We start from the raw sequence: 19,951 nt of genomic DNA, 5'->3' as shown, positions 1-19,951 counted from the left end.
GATTCTCGGCAATGAGCATATGTATGAAAGAAACTGAACTTACCTACTTGACCACAGAACAAGATTTAATTATACTAAAGAGAATAAAGCTGGCTCTGCGGTGTAGGGGTAGTGTGCCTGCCTCTTACCCGGATGCCCCGGGTTCGATTCCCGCCCATGTCAGGGATTTTTACCTGCATCTGAGGGATGGTTTGATGTCCACTCAGCCTACGCGATTACAATTGAGGAGCTATCTGACGGTGAGATGGCGGCCCCGGTCTAGAGAGCCAAGAATAACGGTGGAGAGGATCCGTCGTGCTAACCACACGACACCTCATAATATGCAGGCCTTTGAGCTGAGCAGCGGTCGCTTGGTAGGCTATGGACCTTCGGGGCTGTTGCGCCACGTGGAGGGAAAGAGAATACAAAAAGGCAAACTGATGAATGAATATGAAAACATCTACATTTTCATAGATCAGTTTTTCAACAGAAACCACAATTTAAATGATGTTATAAAGACTAAAATTCCCTTATACGATCAAATCCCACAAATATTAAAAATATTAAAAATAAAGAAAACATGTTCTAAAACAATAAATTTCCATACGTAAAAGCTCCGCCCACAGAAAAAAACCCTCCTCAGAAAACAGCCCACCCCTTCCCAACCCATACCCCTCCGCGTAACACACAGAGAAATAACACGTGGAACACGGAATTAGCCATCGCCAGTTGGACAGGAGGTGTCACATGAGCAAGCCAGCCGCAAGAGAGGCGAGGGGGTGAATAAGAGCCCGCACTTAAAATCCTCATTTTAAACTTCAGTTCACACGAACTTCACAATTAAGGCACATTCTTTTCATAACAGACTCTCAATCAACCAATATCAACCCTTAAAAAGAAGCAACAAGACCACAATAAATGTCAAAACGACCTTGAGAAGTCCCCTCATAAAACCCACACAGCGACGGGCAGCAAGATTTTACATAATTTTAAATCACCATAAAGCAACATTCAGACAACGGAGCACACAATATCTTACAAAAACAATACCAAATTTTATTCCCAAGGTGACATGAAGATTCCAGTGAGAGCACGTATATTGAATATTACAGACTAAATAACCCAAACCAACCAATGTCATTACATAACAATAATGTTTTAACATATGTACAATAATTGAAAACTCACACTTTTTTAGACAAAGCAATTGTATGCAATTAAATGTTTTATATATAGTACACGTAAACACAATTCACTAGTCATAACAATTCACATCAGCCGGATGTTTCTACAGAACATATAACACACATATAAATATTTTTTAGTTAAAATAATTCATGTCAGCTTAACCATTTGAAGTATTTTATTATTAAAGAAAATGCAGAATACTGGCTATTTTGATCTTAGGTACATGCCTAAAAAATAGGTAAAACATGTCCTGCTTAAGACCATATTAATGTAAAAATATATTACTATGTAAATCAATAAAAAACATAATGTATTGAAAAGATGGATTCTAAAAAAAAAAAAACATTCTTTTAGAAATGCTCACATGTCGGTAACAATCTTATCTAGCGTTTTCATATCCCTCTTGGATAGTTTGTATTTGTATTTTCAGTAGTACGTTTTCTCGCTTAACACGTTCATTTTGTTGTCCCTTGAAGAAACGTCTTAAAGGGGTTTTACTGTAATTATTTGAATAAGATGTCATTTTCAGACATTGTCACCAGGTACTGGACAATCAAGTCATAATACAACAGGACAACTTTTTACATTACAATGATTGTTTCCAGTTCAAAGCAAATAAACAATGTTCTGGCTGATGAGGGAACTGAGACATTGAGGAAAGACAAAAAGTTAAAGAGAAAAATGTGCTACACATGAAAGGAACAAAGATGATATAAACACCTTTTTCTCTAGGGAGAGGTAGGTCAAAGAATAGTTGAAATTCTAATTTTAAAAAATATAAAAAGAGAGAAAAGAGCAGCATTAAATAATTAAGTGAAAAATGGCAGCATTTTAAAATGATTTCTTTTTTTACAAAAAAATATTTGACATTGTTAAAGCTGCTATGAATCACAATGTAAACAACTTTCTATACAAACAATTCATTCATTGGATATTTGAAGAGTCCATTTCAAATGAGTCCTTGTCTGCAATTGATGGAAAATGAGATATACCAGTTAGTTGATCATTCTCTATCGAAATACAGGAGCATTACAGTTCCAAGACACATCTAAAACCATAAAGACAGCATCTGAATAATTACGAACAGAAACAAAATGCCCTTTGTCTATAACCCATAATCAATCACAGTCGACTATAGGAGCAGCCATCAGTAAAAGATCAAATGGAATTTTGACCAATGGCAGAGGAAATAAAAAATGGAATCTTTATTTCCAAACATGCCCTTGTCCATTCCTCTTTTGGGATTACTGTATCATGCAAGGTTTAAAACTTAACTGAACAGGAAATTAACATCTTTGAAATATTAATGTCATATTTTTCTGTAGGCAGTACCTAAACAGACAGAGAACACAAGAAACTAATTAATTTCAATGATCGGTTCGGTTGTGAACCATATTCAAAGTTGACTTATTTGGTTAAGTAAGTAGTACATTGTAGACTTTCTTATTTTGCTTAACTTAATTTTTACTAGTATAATCACAGCCTAATCAAATTCATAACCATTAGGAAACAAAGATTATTAGACTTACATACTGCATTAATAATTTAATTTTTTATTACGGCACAATACCAATTTCTCCTATATGCCTTAAAAATGATTTCTTAGTTATAAGTAACTCCAAGTTAAAGTAACATGGTTTTATGCCATCAATAATAATAATAATAATAATAATAATAATAATAATAATAATAATAATAATAATAATAATAATAATAATAATATCAACAACAATAATACTGCATTAATTATTATATTTTAATTTATTACAGCTTTCATAAATAATATGGAAAATCTAAAATAGCCATCAAGCATGTTTTGAGAGTGACATTTGATTAATATCTGGTGCAGTAATTCCCCTCTGTAAGAGAAAAGGTCAAGATTGAGAAATCCTGCTACACAAAAGAAATATGTGAGTAAAAAGGCAAAGTACTGTGCAAAATCTCTACCAAAGCTTCTAATACGGTATACAAACATTTAAATAGGTGTGATTTTTATTGCTCCGAGTTAACCATGCAGAATATACATAAATTTCATAACTGACTTTATCCCACAACTATCCATCACACTAAAATGAAACTCCACATAGGTAAAGATGCTATGACAATCGAAAACAAACCATGTAAGTTTGGACTAAATATTTCATACAAAGAACATGTGATGTTGATAGAAAACAAGCTCAGGTTTGTCAAAAAGCACAAGGAAAAGAAGGGGCTCAGAGGATATGCCATAACCATCTTGAAACTGGAGAATGTGGTGGAGACCACTATTCTCACCAACATGAGGCAAAGAGAGTCACAGTTCAAAAGTATACTGAATCACTTGTGCCTTTGGAATGACATTACTGGAGAACATGCAAACAAGCAAGAAATTTTATACACTGCTTTAACAAAAAACCACTGCCACCTAAAAAACCCTCATGATTTTTCCAAACTCACCCCTGTCCAAACCACAATTTCAAAATGATACTTGCTCCACTAATGAAACCTATTTTCAACAAAATTAGTAAACATTTGTATACAAATGATCAAAATATCATTTTACAATCACAAATCAAAAAAATACAAGATTTGCATTAATATTTTAAGGCATAAATATCAAGATAAACAGCAAGGACAAGGAGACATTTGAAAATTGACTCCTCATTTACAAAATTCTCTTGATATGATGTAATCTAAACCAGAAAAATGTTAAAATAAAAAATTCTAGTTTAAAAAGTTTCTTTTAATCTTGCAATTCTATCTGTCACTTCATACTAACCAGTACATTATAACATACAGTACACAGAGAAGGTGACAGATGATATGAAGCACATGGCATACAGATGGCCTTCACATGCTTACAGACAAAACAGATTTTTTTTCTTTCCTTATTCCAGTAGGAAGCGCCACGACACCTTCTCATAATATCACGTTGAGGTAAAAATACAACAGCACCCGAGAACATATTTTTAAAAGTTTGGGATGAACTGGGTACGAAAGTATCTATGTATTTACACGCCAATTCCGGATGCTTCAGCAAATCACTCTCCAGTTACCTGAAGGGAAAAAAAAAAAGATAAGAGCATAAAACTGGAAAGAAAGAAAAAAAGAAAGAAAGAAAGAAAGAAAGAAAGAAAGAAAGAAAGAAAGAAAGAAAGTCATTGTGGTGAAAGCAATTCTCATGGCAAACAGAAGTGCAGTTACTAATTCCATGAATTATATTAATCATCTATGTTATTTTGTTAGTTCAAAACAATGCGTTTTGAATTTGTTGCCTCATGTGTTATTTCAAAACACAGCTGACCTAATGCTAGGTAGCACAAATGTTTGCCTGTAGGTAATAATTCAGTTAGATGGAATATAATGAGTACTGCCACTGTCATTACTATATTTTAGTTACTGAAATATGTACAAAAACTGCTGCATCATCCTACGCCCTCCCCCCCATCTGTGTTCTCAATCTTTTGATTGCTTAGTAACAAATTTCATTTATCATTTTACTGCAGCTGTCTTTTCATTTCTTCGTAAGAGTTGCAGTTGGTATTCTCCTTGATTCTTTCTGTCAAAGAAAGATGTTCTTAAATGACCTTTTCCTCTTCTCCCTTTTGTCTGTCCTTCCAATTCAGTTAGCAGAGCATGACTTCACTCTTATATCCAATACTCTTCAAAACATCATCTTTGTAATCATATCTGTCCAGCTTGTTTTTTTTTTTTTTTTTTTTTTTTGCGAGGGGCTTTACGTCGCACCGACACAGATAGGTCTTATGGCGACGATGGGATAGGAAAGGCCTAGGAGTTGGAAGGAAGCGGCCGTGGCCTTAATTAAGGTACAGCCCCAGCATTTGCCTGGTGTGAAAATGGGAAACCACAGAAACCCATTTTCAGAGCTGCCGATAGTGGGATTCGAACCTACTATCTCCCGGATGCAAGCTCACAGCCGTGCGCCTCTACACGCACAGCCAACTTGCCCGGTCAGCTTGTTTTTAACAGAGTTCAAAGGCATGCAGGCTCTCCTCTATGAGAACAGTCCACGTTTCTCACCCATACAGGTACAGTACCACACACCAAATGTAGAACTTCAGGAATTGCTCCCTAACTTCCGATGCTATATGTTTTTCACAAGAAATGAACTTCATAATTAATTCGTATAGTCAACCTTGACCAAGTTTTAAGTGTTTGAGTAAGCTCAACCTTTACAATATTTAAACAATTCTTTATTCTTTTTTTTAAAAGAAAGGGACATGTGTCATCTCTATTTTGGAGACAACTTCAGCCTAATAACAAAAATATGGTAAAATTCATGGTGTTCCTAATGAACTGCTACAACAAATAACACATCCAAAATTTCTAGAGTTAAACATAACTCTGTCGAGTGCACGGTTAAAACATACATTTAAACAGGCCTATTTTTGGTAAGAAACGTACTGTATTTGCAGATAAAATGTCATGTCTTCAGAGACGATGTAATGTTAAAATACAAGGTTTTTAATAGATCCTATGGATGTCCAAAATGAAATGATGAACGATAGTCCAAACACTTGCCTGATAGGTGTATTATGGGTAAAATTAAGAACAAGACATCTAAAAAGGAAAGAAAATTAGAATAAACTGAACAACTGAAGCGGCTCGAGTAATGATAAAGTTAGAAGCGTCCGAGTACTTACACCCCCTTCTCTAGCCCACCCAACTTGCATGCGGTGTTGTGTTAGACTACAGATAGCCGTTCGTCTGTCGGGAGTAGTAAGCATATGAGTGGCGGCAAGGAGAAGGGAGTGATGAAATTGAAAGGGGGGAACAAGCAGAATGACTACATGTTTCTTTGATCAATATTGATGAAAATGTTCTCACAGGTGGTTAACAAAACATCTTTATTAGCTAATTTTAGAATGGTAAGTCCTGCTCTATAGTTGAGAAAGAGTGGTTGTAATCAGACATATGGATACTCATGGCTGAAAATCTATTGTGCTTTTGGCATTGGTATGCTCTTGGCAACGAGTGAAAAAACTGAGTTCTGTTTGGCCTACGTAGCTCGCCTGGCAGAGTACAGTTCAACTTACAAACTCCGAAATTTGCCAATCTTGATCTGATATTAACATTATCATGGTTGTAAAATATAGTTGAGTTATTATTAGTTGTCTTGAACGCTATATTCAGATTCTGCTTCTTGGATATGTTCATAATCTGATAAATGTTATCATTATTGAAGGTGAATGTGGCGTAGTTTTCTTTTTTCTTCACTTCTGACTCCCTAATAATGGTAGTTGAAAGTTTATTTTTGATTTTGTTGACAATTTTGTCAACAAAGACCTTACTAAATCCATTCCTAATGGCCAAGCTATACATCGTATTCATCTCTTTCTTCAAATTACCCGCTGATAAAGGGACTCTATATGCCCTATGAACTAAAATGAAAAAGGTTGCTTTCTTCTGGGCTTCAGGATGAAGAGAGTCCTGTTTTATTGTATTGGTGGTTTGTGTAGGCTTTCTAAAAATATTGTAAGTAAGTTCCTCATTAACTCTAGTGATGGTCAGATCCAAAAAGTATGTTCCACTAACTACATTTTTTAACAGTTTTCGGAGACGCCAAATTGCTGGAATTTAGTCCTGCAGGAGGTCTTTTACATGCCAGTAAATCTACTGACACGATGCTGACGTATTTGAGCACCTTCATATACCACCGGTCTGAGCCTGGATCGAACTTGCCAACTTGGGGTCAGAAGGCGAGTGCCTTAACCGTCTCAGCCACTCGTCCAAGTACATCCGAAATGATTATGTTAACCCAATGAACGGCCCTGGTAATGCTAACATAATGTTGACATATGGCAAAGCAGCACTTCACACAATGATGGTAATCTTAGTAATGAAACGTTCAGACACTAAAGATATAATAGGTTTTTACCCATTAAAGACCGTAAGTGCAAAAACTCTATTGACTCTAAATATTGATATTTAACCACATGGACAAGCTTTACTTTGGTGTAGTCTGCTTTATAACAGATAACCACAGCATGAATCAGAAGGTGTTGGTAGTGTAAAACCCTGCATTACATACCCAGCTAACCCCTCCAAGTCACTATTTCTTCTGTGTAACAGTATACAGATTGCTCCATCTGTCACAATTATAAGTTTTCTTATACTACAAGATCCAGCCAAACATTTCCACAGGCAAGCACAGATTATTATATAATACACTTGCGTCTATGCCACTCGACATTTTGAAGCATATAGACACTGACAGAATATCACAGTATCAATTATATTCTATCTAAATGAATATTTTTCGAGGAACACGGATAGGTTCATCGTTTTGAATTAGAGAAAAGTCTTCCCTAACCTCAGACTTATTCTCAAAAATGATGTAGGCCTATGCACACTACAGTTTTGTCATCGCCTTTGAAATAATCACGACGTACATTCCTAATCAGTTTCTCTCTTAATGATTTATTCCATAGAAAACTTAAGAATAGTTGTATGAGAGGTATGCCGTAGTTAGACTTAAATCTGGTTCACAACAATATCAATACAAACACATTCTCACATTACTGTGTATAATTACAGATCTTAACTGTCCACTGACTCATAAAAATGCACTCGCACACTTATGTTCTACAAAGAAACTGACATTTATCATCAACTTTCATGAAATTACACAGACTACATACGATAACAACAAACCAAAACAAACCCACATTTCCAACATGTCTGGCTACTCGATTCGCCATCTTTGAATGATCGAGAGTAGCATTAAGATCTGAGGATAGGAGTTGGTCTTGCATGAACCAAGACCAACTACAATATTATCAGACCTGAATGCATATATCAATACGTGACAAAATGTCTGCCACATAGCGCCACGTGTAGATGGTGTGTGGGGCCATCTTTACATTCAGTTTGGTTTATACCACTCACGTGTGTGGTTGGCTGAGGTTATCTTGCTACTGAAATTAGCGATTTAATTTCTCACCAAATATTTTTGAGTGTTAAATAGTGTTGCAGTGTCCTTTTATTGGTTATCTAGATATTTTTAATGTGTTAGTGATGTTTATAGTATTTAGACGTTATTTCAGTAAGTAGTGTGAAAGTGACATATATACAGATTTTACCTCATTCATCTGTAAAGTTCAGAAGAAATTCGTTAAAAAATTTGCTGTAATAGTGAAGGAAGATTATGTGTTGTTTGTGAAGGTGGATGATGAGTCATTTACTATCGTTCCATCAGTGAATTTTAAAGTTAATTTGCAGTTCAAGTGTTTCACAAAAATGGTGTTTGCCTACAAAGCATTTTAGGTTTATATTGGAATCTGATGCTTGTGAAGACCTGAAATATGACATATGGACGAAGTTTGACACTTTAGTAAGTCACCTCACACGTTATTCTGATAATATTGGTCTCACTGTTAAACTCTCTTTTGATGAACCTTTTAAAAAATGCACTTGAGTTAGACTGAGTTTAATGCAGAGAGATCTAGTAATGTAAAATTTGTCCTAGAACTAATCAAATAAGCTACTCTCCAGAACTACTGATATGGGCTGCAACATTCTCTTATTATGGCAAACGTTGATAAGATATTTGCTGTTTTAAGTGAAGTGGTCAATGTTGATGTTGGTACAGTCAGTCTGTAAATTTACAACTAATGAGGCCAAATTTTCAGACCTTAACGAGCTGTTTCATTCAGAGAAGAGATTGTTTCTAAAAATGGATCCAAATTTATCCAGAAAGGTTCTGTATCCAACAACAATAGAGACAGAATGTATCATTAGCAGTAAAGTCTTTGATCATAAGAATATTGCTTGTTTGTAATTGCTTAAAAGTCCAGTGGCACTTTGTTTGTGTGGATGTTTCTGATGGCACAATCCAGTTTTTAAAATTAATTCATAAGTGGTCAGTCTGGAATGTACAGCATCCCATGAAAGGTACACATACCAGATATGAAGATGCTAGTCCAATTACTGGTCCTGATAACATAAACCTTTCATTCCTTACATGCTTAAAACATACATAGACTTATGGCACATGTCATAAACAGAAGGAAGATTGGCAAGTAAAACATACTATCTGCGCACTTTTTAGCGATAGATTTACACCCTAGTGCCGAATCGGTCGACTTCGGTTATCTTCGAGATTCGTATTGGCAACCTTTGAAACACAAACTAAGTATCGCTTATCATCCCTGTGCGACATGTGGCATACACTTTAAGTACTTGTACTGTTGTTGTTTACACAGCAAAGCCAAACTATAGAATTCATGCTAGGAACACGTTTCGCATCAGGAAATGTTATATAGTATTATATATTGTGTGTGTGTGACACAGTTGTTGGCGTAAGATAATAAAGGTTTAGAAAATTCATATTGATCATCATATTATCGATTCAATTCAGATTTTCATTTTCATTCAGTTGGCAGTACTACTGGAACCGGCAGTGCTCCCTTCTTACTCCTCAATCGAGTACAAAAATCTATCACTAAAGAGTGCGCGTACTATACACTGCTTTGAGAGAGAGAGACTCACTCACTCACTCACTCTCTCTCTCTCTCTCTCTCTCTCTCAGTAAGTACCACTGGTCTTACGTGCTTACTGCCAAATTGCAGACAGACAGTTTAGAGGAAAGATTTGGTGGCTACAGGAGATTGAGTGGTTGCACTTATAATGCTTCTGTGGAACAAATTCTAGAGTCTAAAAGAATTTTCTTTGAAAGACTTTGCTCGGAATGTCTATATCGACAGCCATGATGCAATTATTGATAATTTGGATGTGTTAGAACCTGCATTAGAAAAAGTAGTTCACATCACAGTTCCCCTTGAAACTCTGCAGATTATAGTCTGCATTGCCAGCTGCACCAGTTTGCAAGTGATTGACATATTATGTAAAAAGTGTGATGTCTGCGTTAAAATGTTGCAGGCTGAAAATGAATTGCTTGTGGATAGTGACAGGGAAATGATGTATTTTAACCTAGTGAAGAGAGGTGGTTTGAAGTGTCTCATCATTGATGGTCATGTCCTCGTGTTGTAAGGTGTTCAGACTTTTCCAGGTGTTAATTAGTGACAGTTACAAACCGGAATATCTCAAGGTACAGAATGAAACAGAGGCACAGGGTTAGGATTTCAGTTAACTGAGAGTAGTGTACGTAACCTTAATGAGTGTCAGTAGTGTGAAGTCGAAAACAATAATTAAAAAGTGCATTAAGGTGTTAGCAAATGTTTTTTTATCAATAATTATGTTCTTATAAATACACCTTTAACTGTATATTTCAAGTAGGACTAGGCTGGTGAATGTGTATTTGTTGAGAAGGTTATTTCATTGTCCTACGTAATTTGTGTTTTTCTTGTAATATGTTGTGCATTAATGTGATTTACCAACAAATGTTGGTTTAATTTTGTCATTTTCAAGTGTACTGGCTGTAGGGTTATGTTAGTGAGTCATGTACATATTTAAACTACAGTAGTCTACACTGTCGAATTTCTTTTAATTGAGTACGGTATGCCATTTCAGTGCTATGGGTCTTTATCTTGTAATATATGTATGTGTGTGTTTTTTTTTTGTGTTTTACCAACAAAGTTTGGTTAAATTTTGTCATTTTCAAGTATATGGGTTGCAGGGTTATGTTAACAAGTGATGAACTTATTTAAAGTAGCCTTGCTTTCTGAATATCTTATTGACTGAGTACGATATGTCATTTCACTGTTATGGATGATTTGTGTTTTTCTTGTAATATGTTGTGTGTTGTTGTTGTTGTTTTACTATCGTATATTAACTACTTACATTTTGTCATTCGTCGATGTAAGTTAGTTCATGCAATACTGAACCTTAGATGACAGAACCTTTCTGGTCAGAGTTCTAAGCTGAAATATTATCACGTAGCGGGTTTTATAGGTGCAATGACGATATAACATTCATTACAAGATATTAAAATCATTCCGTATTGACAGTTTCCACTTTACAAAGGAAATTTATTATTTCCTCTTATTCAATACATACACATCTCCATCATCATTAGATAATATTCGTCAGAAAATTGCAGGGATTCCTCCAACATGAACTACAGAAAGAGATGAATCATTTCCTCACAAGTGCCAAAAATGTGTGGAGAATGAAAGCGGGCAGTTTCAATACTTCGTTTCATAACTTGGTGATTGAGGAAGGACTGGACTGGAGTGAGAGACGAGAAGTGGTGGATAGACAGAAAACGATGGAGAGGGTTATGTTCCAAGCAGACCCAGCCTGTGGTTGGAAACTGCTCCAGATGATGATGATGAATTTAAATTTGTTTGCATTGCTGTTGTATGGTTTATCCCTCTGCTACTAAATTCGACCCGCATGTAGCAAACCAGATTTTAAGTGGAATTTTAATCAACGAGACTGGAGCTATCTGACGAGGAGAGCCAAGGCAGTGATCACTTGGATCAGCAGGTCAAGATGCTGGAGTTAATCACAGATTTCAACAAGGAAGACACTGCCAACATAAATTTCGAAATGAAGAGAGCAGAAAAGGAAGACTCCACAATGTCACAGTCACCCATGAGGACAACAAGAAGCAACCACGTTTCGTTAAGTTTAACTAACCATTATTTGTAGATATTTTCCTGTATTCACGTAGATTTTGCTGAACGATTTCTTTCTTAGTACCAATCTCGTAATTTATTCTCTTGTGTAGAAAACTATATTTAGAATTTCTTCTGTAGCACATCTTTGTAGATTTGGATTTTGGTGGCAGTATTCTTATTTCATGTATGTTTTTGAGATGCTGAGACCTTGGGTGCTTTCCTGCAGGATGAGTCAAATCATCAACTATTTTCATCAACACAAGTTATTTGACATTATAACTACTTAATTACAGTCCCAATTGTTTAAATGAGAAGCCATAACTTTTAACACAGACCAATGTCATAATAATAATAATAATAATAATAATAATAATAATAATAATAATAATAATAATAATAATAATAATAATAATAATAATAATTTCGTGTGGCTACTTCTAGCTGAGTGCAGCCCTTGTAAGGCAGACCCTCCAATGAGGGTGGGCGGCATCTGCCATGTGTAGGTAACTGCGTGTTATTGTGGTGGAGGATGTGTTATGTGTGGTGTGTGAGTTGCAGGAATGTTGGGGACAGCACAAACACCCAGCCCCTGGGCCATTGGAATTAACCAATTAGGATTAAAATCTCCGACCCGACCGGGAATCGAACCCGGGACCCTCTGAACCGAAGGCCAGTACGCTGACTATTCAGCCAACGAGTCGGACGGCCAATGTCATAATTGTATAGGATCATTCCAAGGTCACTTTACTATCACAGGAAGGCAAAGGGAAAAAAAGTTTAATATCAGTAATAAGACAGTGGCCCAGACCAAATTCTCAGCCTGAAACTAATAATGGAATATTACAAATACAGAAATAAACAGCTGTTCATTTCATTCATAACTGGGCGAGTTGGCCGTGTGGTTAGGGCGCGCAGCTGTGAGCTTGCATCCGGGAGATAGTGGGTTCGAATCCCACAGTCGCAGCCTTGAAGATGGTTTTCTGTGGTTTCCCATTTTAACAGGCATATGCTGGAGCTGTACCCTAATTAAGGCCACGGCCATTTCCTTCCAAGTCCGAGCCCTTTCCTACCCCATCGTCGCCATAAGACCTGTGTCGGTGAGACGTAAAGCCACTAGCAAAAAAATCATTCATAGATTTCAAAAAGGGTTATGATAGTATACACAGATCCACTCTTTTAAAAATCCTTAATTCATATGGCCTTCGTCCTAAATTAACAAAAATTATTGAACTAACTTCAACAAACACAATTTCAAAGGTAAAGTTTAGGGGAGAAATGTCAAATGCTTTTACAATAAATACAGGCCTCAGACAAGGTGACAGATTATCCCCACTGCTTTTCAATGTGGCTCGAGATTACATCATGAAAATTTGGCAAAAAGAAAATCCACCTAAAATCAAAATTGGAGCAAACTCCTTGATAAGGACAAACTGTCTACTGTTCGCAGATGATTTAGCTCTCTTAGCTCTCTTTCAAGTCCATGCTCAGATCACCAGTCTCCAGAAAATTGCATTAAAAATAGGATTACAAGTATCCTTTGAGAAAACAAAGTCATCATAAATGATCAAAAAATTAACATAGTCCTACAATTTAATTGCCTTGGAGAAATCATTACGCACAACTTGAGCGAGAAAGCAACATGAATAAATAGAACCAACAAAATGAAAAAAGCACAAGTTCTAACCTGGTCGACTTATAACAAAAAATGCTTGTCAATAGACATTTACGCTTCCGAAACCTTGTTCCAAATTTAAAACGAAAGAACTGATCAGCTCCTCAAAACTGAAAAGAGAGAATTTTTTTTTTTTTTTTGCTTTGTGTCGCACTGACACAGATAGGTCTTATGGCGACGATGGGATAGGAAAGGCCTAGGAATGGGAAGGAAGCGGCCGTGGCCTTAATTAAGGTACAGCCCCAGCATTTGCCTGGTGTGAAAATGGGAAACCACGGAAAATTATCTTCAGGGCTGCAGGCAGTGAGGCTCAAACCCATTATCTCCCAATTACTGGATACTGGCCGCACTTAAGCGACTGCAGCTATCGAGCTCGGTATCGAGAGATTGACCCAGTTACCAGCACGATGAAGAAGAAAATAATTTCTTATTTCCTTCACATCTTACGATTACCAGATAATAGGATTTTACAACAACTAGTGATGAGAAATCTGGGAAAGAAGACAGGAGGGCGTTGGATCAAAGAAATTGAAGAGGATCTCAAAACAGTTGGACTTGAAATTACAGATGCACAGAACAAGAATAAAATAACCAGCCTTCTTAAGAATCACAAATTTTCAACTGAAATGATGCACAAAAGGCCTGTAGAGATTTCAGGCAAATTAAGAACACTGCTATCAGAACGAATCAAACCGTGTTGTCGTGTGCCACAGGACACGTGTATAGCTAAGAATGCCAGGCCGCCGTCAATGGAGGCATTTCCAGCAGACGACTTTACGAGGGGTATGGTGATCGGGCTGAGAAGGGCAGGTTGGTCGCTTCGTCAAATCGCAGCCGATACCCATAGGGATGTGTCCACGGTGCAGCGCCTGTGGCGAAGATGGTTGGCGCAGGGACATGTGGCACGTGCGAAGGGTCCAGGCGCAGCCCGAGTGACGTCAGCACGCGAGGATCGGCACATCCGCCCCGCACGCCACGTCAACCGCCATTCTTCAGCATGTGCAAGACACCCTGGCTGTTCCAATATCGACCAGAACAATTTCCCGTCGATTGGTTGAAGGAGGCCTGCACTCCTGGCGTCCGCTCAGAAGACTACCATTGACTCCACAGCATAGACGTGCACGCCTGGCATGGTGCTGGGCCAGAGCGACTTGGATGAGGGAATGGCGGAACGTCGTGTTCTCCGATGAGTCACGCTTCTGTTCTGTCAGTGATAGTCACCGCAGACGAGTGTGGCGTCGGCCTGGAGAAAGGTCAAATCCGGCAGTAACTGTGGAGCGCCCTACCGCTAGACAACGCGGCATCATGGTTTGGGGCGCTATTGCGTATGATTCCACGTCACCTCTAGTGCGTATTCAAGGCACGTTAAATGCCCACCGCTACGTGCAGCATGTGCTGCGGCCAGTGGCACTCCCGTACCTTCAGGGGCTGCCCAATGCTCTGTTTCAGCAGGATAATGCCCGCCCACACACTGCTCGCATCTCCCAACAGGCTCTACGAGGTGTACAGATGCTTCCGTGGCCAGCGTACTCTCTGGATCTCTCACCAATCGAACACGTGTGGGATCTCATTGGACGCCGTTTGCAAACTCTGCCCCAGCCTCGTACGGACGACCAACTGTGGCAAATGGTTGACAGAGAATGGAGAACCATCCCTCAGGACACCATCCGCACTCTTATTGACTCTGTACCTCGACGTGTTTCTGCGTGCATCGCCGCTCGCGGTGGTCCTACATCCTACTGAGTCGATGCCGTGCGCATTTGAAATAAACATCAATTATTCGTCCGTGCCGTCTCTGTTTTTTCCCCAACTTTCATCCCTTTCGAACCACTCCTTCTTGGTGTTGCATTTGCTCTGTCAGTCAGTGTATGTGGATTTAGATTAAAAATAATTTTCTTTCTTCGAACAAGTATTCAGTTAGTAATGCTCATAGTTAATTCACAGCACTGAGAAGATACTGTTTACTTTGAGTTGAAGCGAGCAAAGTCACAATAAATAATAATAATAATAATAATAATAATAATAATAATAATAATAATAATAATAAACCTTTTTTTAAAGAGTGAAGTAAAAATCAAGGTTCACAATAATACAGATATTTAATCTTGCATTTGCTATGTTGAGCACGGGTATTTTTGAAGTAGTGTGTGAGCTAACTATTTTGAAGATAGTCTAAACAAGGCCAAATTTTCAATATATTGAATATGTAAGCTGTATGGAAGGAAGATTTATTCTGACCAGTAAGGAAATAGTATGAGATGGAATTTTTTCAACAGGTAATCAGTAAAATTACAATTTACAAAATGCTAGTCTTAAGGATATCACCAACAGTTTCCTTAGCATAATACAAAGCTTGCAAGGAAAATACACTGATGGAAAATGAAATCCCAAGAACAAGAAGACAGTAGTTTAAAGGAGTGCAATTTAGGCAAGGCAACTGTCTAGGCAACAAATTTATTTAATTAAAGTTTCCAGGTCACAGGTTGAAGTATGCACGAAAAGACATGTGGCATGGTGGCACCTGCGCAACACAATGCATGCACGTTTGCCTGCTTGCATTCGAAATCGTGGCGAGTACAGCAGTTATTAATGAACCAAACACAGACACAACATGAAGTAATATACAGTGGCGGAAAATAAAATTACAACACTAAGAAGGAGTTATGGCAGATAGATGAAATTCGGGAGGTGTATTTGCATATCTGAAAGATGACGCCTATTCAAATTTGTGCAATGATCAACGAAGAGTGTTGCTAGCAGCGCCACTATTACCTTGCAAAGCATGTTTGCTTTAAATATGTGCTGTACACTTCATGAGCATTAGTCATCCTGCGGTATTGACGTTGTGAGGTAGGTGTGAGTCAAACATGCTTGTAAGGAGACGAAGAAGGCAGTATTAGCAGCATACTGAGTTTGAATGAGGCCGTGTAATAGGGTTACAAGAAGGTGATATTCTTTCTGCGATACTGCAGAAAGGCTTGGCAGGGATGTATCCACAGTGCATCAGTGTTGGCTCAGTGATAAAGGGAAGGCGCTGTCTCATGAAGATAAGCGTCCGGCCACAAACAAGTCACTACGGAGAGGGAAGACCACCATATTCATAACATGGTTGTGGTGGATCATACTGCATCTGCAGCAGCCATAAAAGCTTCAGTTGGCACCAGAGTGACATAGCGAGCTGTAACAAATCTATTACTTGAAGGACAGCTCCGAGCCAGATGTCCTGTAGCATTCATGCCACTAACTCCGAATTACTGCCATCTGTGATTTTAGTGGCATAAAGCTAGGGCTCATTGGAGGGTGGTATGGAGATCTGTTGTGTTCTCAAATGAGAGCCATTTCTGTCTTCGTGTCAGTGATGGCCGTAGTTTGGTAAGGAACCAAGCTGTTTGTGGCGTCAATACACTGGACCTGCATCAGAAGTTATGGTCTGGGGAGTGATTTCCTTTGACAGCAGGAGCACTTTTGTCGTTATCCCAAGAACCTAGACAGCAGATTTGTACGTCATTCTGGTGATTGAACCGGTTGTGCTCGCATTCATTTGCAGTATTCAAGGGGGTGTTTTCGAACAGGATGACACTTGTCCTCATATCGCTGCTGTCACAGAGCGTCGACCAGTTGCTGTGGCCTAAGAGATCATCCACTGAGCACATATAGGATGATAAATCCAGCATTGTCCAGTATAAGCATTAACCATTGCTGATTTAACTGACCAGGTACAACAGTCATGAAACTCTATCCCACAAAAGTAACAATTACAAGTAAAAATTACTAGGAATGTACAGTAATCATTACAAGTAATTTGATTACATTTACACAATTACTTCCCAATTCTGGATATAAATGGGAATTAATAATAAAATTAATCACAATAATTAATCACACAGTGTAAGAGAGGGCCACGAGCCCTAACTTCGCCACTGCTAAAGTCAATCAATCAATCAATCAATCAATCAATCAATCAATCAATCAATCAATCAATCAATCAATAAATAAATAAATAAATAAATAAATAAATAAATAAGCGCGATGAAGCCTTAACCAACCCTACTATTTTGTTTGTTTCCATCATTTTAATTTTTTAATTTGATAATTTACAGATCATTATGGGCTGTGGATTGTTGAGTCCAATTTTGCCATGTATTTTTGTTGTTGTTGTTGTGTCTTTGATAATTTTGGAAGTGACTGATTGTGTTATGGAAAATTATAGAAAATCCATATGCAGAAGATAATACTGTGGAGTCAATTTAGGGATTATTATAATTTTGATATGTGGTGCATGTATTAAATCTTAGGTATTACCCTGCAACAATCAAAAGAACCTGTGCAAAGCTCACTTCCCCAGTATGCTCTCTGAGTGGATGTGCGACATCACAGAGGAGTGGGGAAGGGTTAACATGCTGTCTGGCTACCGTACTTTGCACCTGTGAAGATAAAGCGATACAAGAGTTTCGTTGCCACTTCTGTATCTGTTTTCACGCTCTAGTTGTTTTGTCGGTTTTATACATGTTTTCTTTCTTCACCTGTATTCCTATAATTCCTTCTCATGTAATGTGTACTTTATTGGTAAATATTTTTATGTATTGTACCAGGAATGCCAGTGCAGCAAGTATATTATATTATATTTACATATATTTTATATTTTTATTTTTATATTTACAAAGTATTTCAGAGTACGATTAGGCAACCCGCTTCATTCCAATGATGTGGAGTGTGTGACGCAAGCCTTGTTGCTCGTCCTGAATCAAGTAAGATACCAGCAAGTGAATAACATTACCGCATGTGCCGTTTCATATACCTTGACATGTCCAAATCTCATCAAAATCCCTTCGCATGAACAGAAATTATTTGACGTTATGTAAATTGATGACATCAGATGACATATCACGCCTAGCAGTATATATAAAAGCAACAGCCAGAACACTGGTCAGCTTATTCACCATTGGGAGATATGCCTAGCACACTCGCCAGTTAACGCCGTGACTAAAGCTCATCTTAGGACAAAGCTATATTATGCTACGACTCAAATTCCTCGAGTGGAAAGTGGAATCTTTATCACTGTGAGAATCTTAGAATTTTGCAAGTTGCAAAGTGGACTTTGATTTCTTCAATGACTTAGAAACTTTCTTGGTGAGTTGAACCTGTATTTCAAACCATCGTGTATATCAACTTCAAACAATTTCTCAATTACTTCATTCAAACTCTAAATATTTCAATTAGGTTGCCTTTAACTGATATTTATTTGGATGGATGGATGGATCGATGGATTATAAACAAGTTATAATAAATTCATTTCTGGATAAAGTTCTAAGTTTCAGCCATGCCTGAAGAAACCTTTGGTGGAGATCATAGAGTTGTGATAGGAAAATTGAAAGTGGGAAAGATTGAAACACCCCCATTAAGAGGAGAGAAAGGAATTAAAGTACGGAAGTTGAAGGAGAAAAACATACAAGAAGAATTTCAAAGGGAAATGATACATTTGGTACCCACGGGGAATGTTGAAGATGAATGGAAGCACTGGTTGAATCTGCAGAAAAGGTATGTGGTAGAACATCACAAAATGTGAAAGACAAAGAGACACACTGGTGGAATGATATGGTAAAGATTAAAGTGAAGGAAAAGAAAATGGCATGGAAAGCATGGAAAACATCTAAAACTCAAGAAAGTAGAAGAAAATATGTGGAGGCAAAGAATTTGGCCAAGAAAGTAGTGGAGGGAGAAAAGAGAAAAGGTGGGCCTTATTCACACAGAAATTGAGAGATTATATGCAGGACAGTAAGAAATTACTGTATGGTATCTTAAAAAACAAAAAGAGAGATCAAGTAAACACCAGATTTGTGAAGGATGAAGGCGGCATAATATTAACAAAGCCAGAAGAAATAAGAAATAGATGGAGAGAGTATTTTCAGAAGTTGCTGAACATAAGAACTGATGACAGTCATTCAATGGACGACCAGGAAACGCAATTAGTTGATGAAGAAATTACAATGTGTGAAATTGAAATGGCAGTAAGAAAGATGAAGAATGGAAAAACTGCTGGAATAGATGAAATTTCAGTGGAGATGATAAAGGCAGCTGGAGCTCTAGGCCTGCAGTGGACATATCGGGTTCTCAGGAATGTCCGGGGGAATAAGGAGGTCCCTGAGGATTGGCAAAATGGAATAATCATCCCAATTTTCAAGAAAGGCAATAAGAAAGTTTTGAAGAACTACGGGGGAATGATACTAAGATAATGTTGCTAAGATAATGGAGAGGATACTGGAAAGTAGAGTAAGGTTGAGGGTTGAGAATCAGATACAGGAAAATCAGTTTGGTTTCAGAAGTGGAAGGTCAACTAATGGAAAAGCAATGGGAGTACAGGAATGATATGGTGATGACATTCACTGATACTGAAAAGGCATATGACAGTGTCCCCAGGACTAAAGTTTGGGACAGTCTGGTGCAAAAATGAATTGGACAGGGATTCATAAAAATGATCATGGCAATGTACAAGGAATGTTGTAGTTGTGTGCAAACACAAGTTGGTAGGACAAGTTGATTCAAAATAACTAGTGGGCTGAGACAGGGAAGTATTCTCTCACCAATCCCG

General features: G+C 37.6%; 1 protein-coding gene across 2 annotated transcripts in view; it reads right to left on the bottom strand.

Annotated features, from left to right (window-relative positions):
- Positions 1-959: 959 nt before the first annotated feature.
- The window catches only part of LOC136857015 (tubulin gamma-2 chain), a 226,298-nt gene continuing 207,306 nt past the window's right edge, over positions 960-19,951 (bottom strand). For both annotated transcript variants that reach the window (XM_067135356.2, XM_067135357.2), the window contains one exon: positions 960-4,202. In XM_067135356.2, the coding sequence (XP_066991457.1) occupies positions 4,188-4,202 (15 nt within the window). In that variant the 3' untranslated portion in view covers positions 960-4,187. The remainder of the gene's footprint in view (positions 4,203-19,951) is intronic.

Source organism: Anabrus simplex, chromosome 1 (assembly GCF_040414725.1).
Source record: "Anabrus simplex isolate iqAnaSimp1 chromosome 1, ASM4041472v1, whole genome shotgun sequence".
NCBI classification, from domain to species: domain Eukaryota; kingdom Metazoa; phylum Arthropoda; class Insecta; order Orthoptera; family Tettigoniidae; genus Anabrus; species Anabrus simplex.
This window is presented reverse-complemented; position numbering and strand designations above follow the sequence as displayed.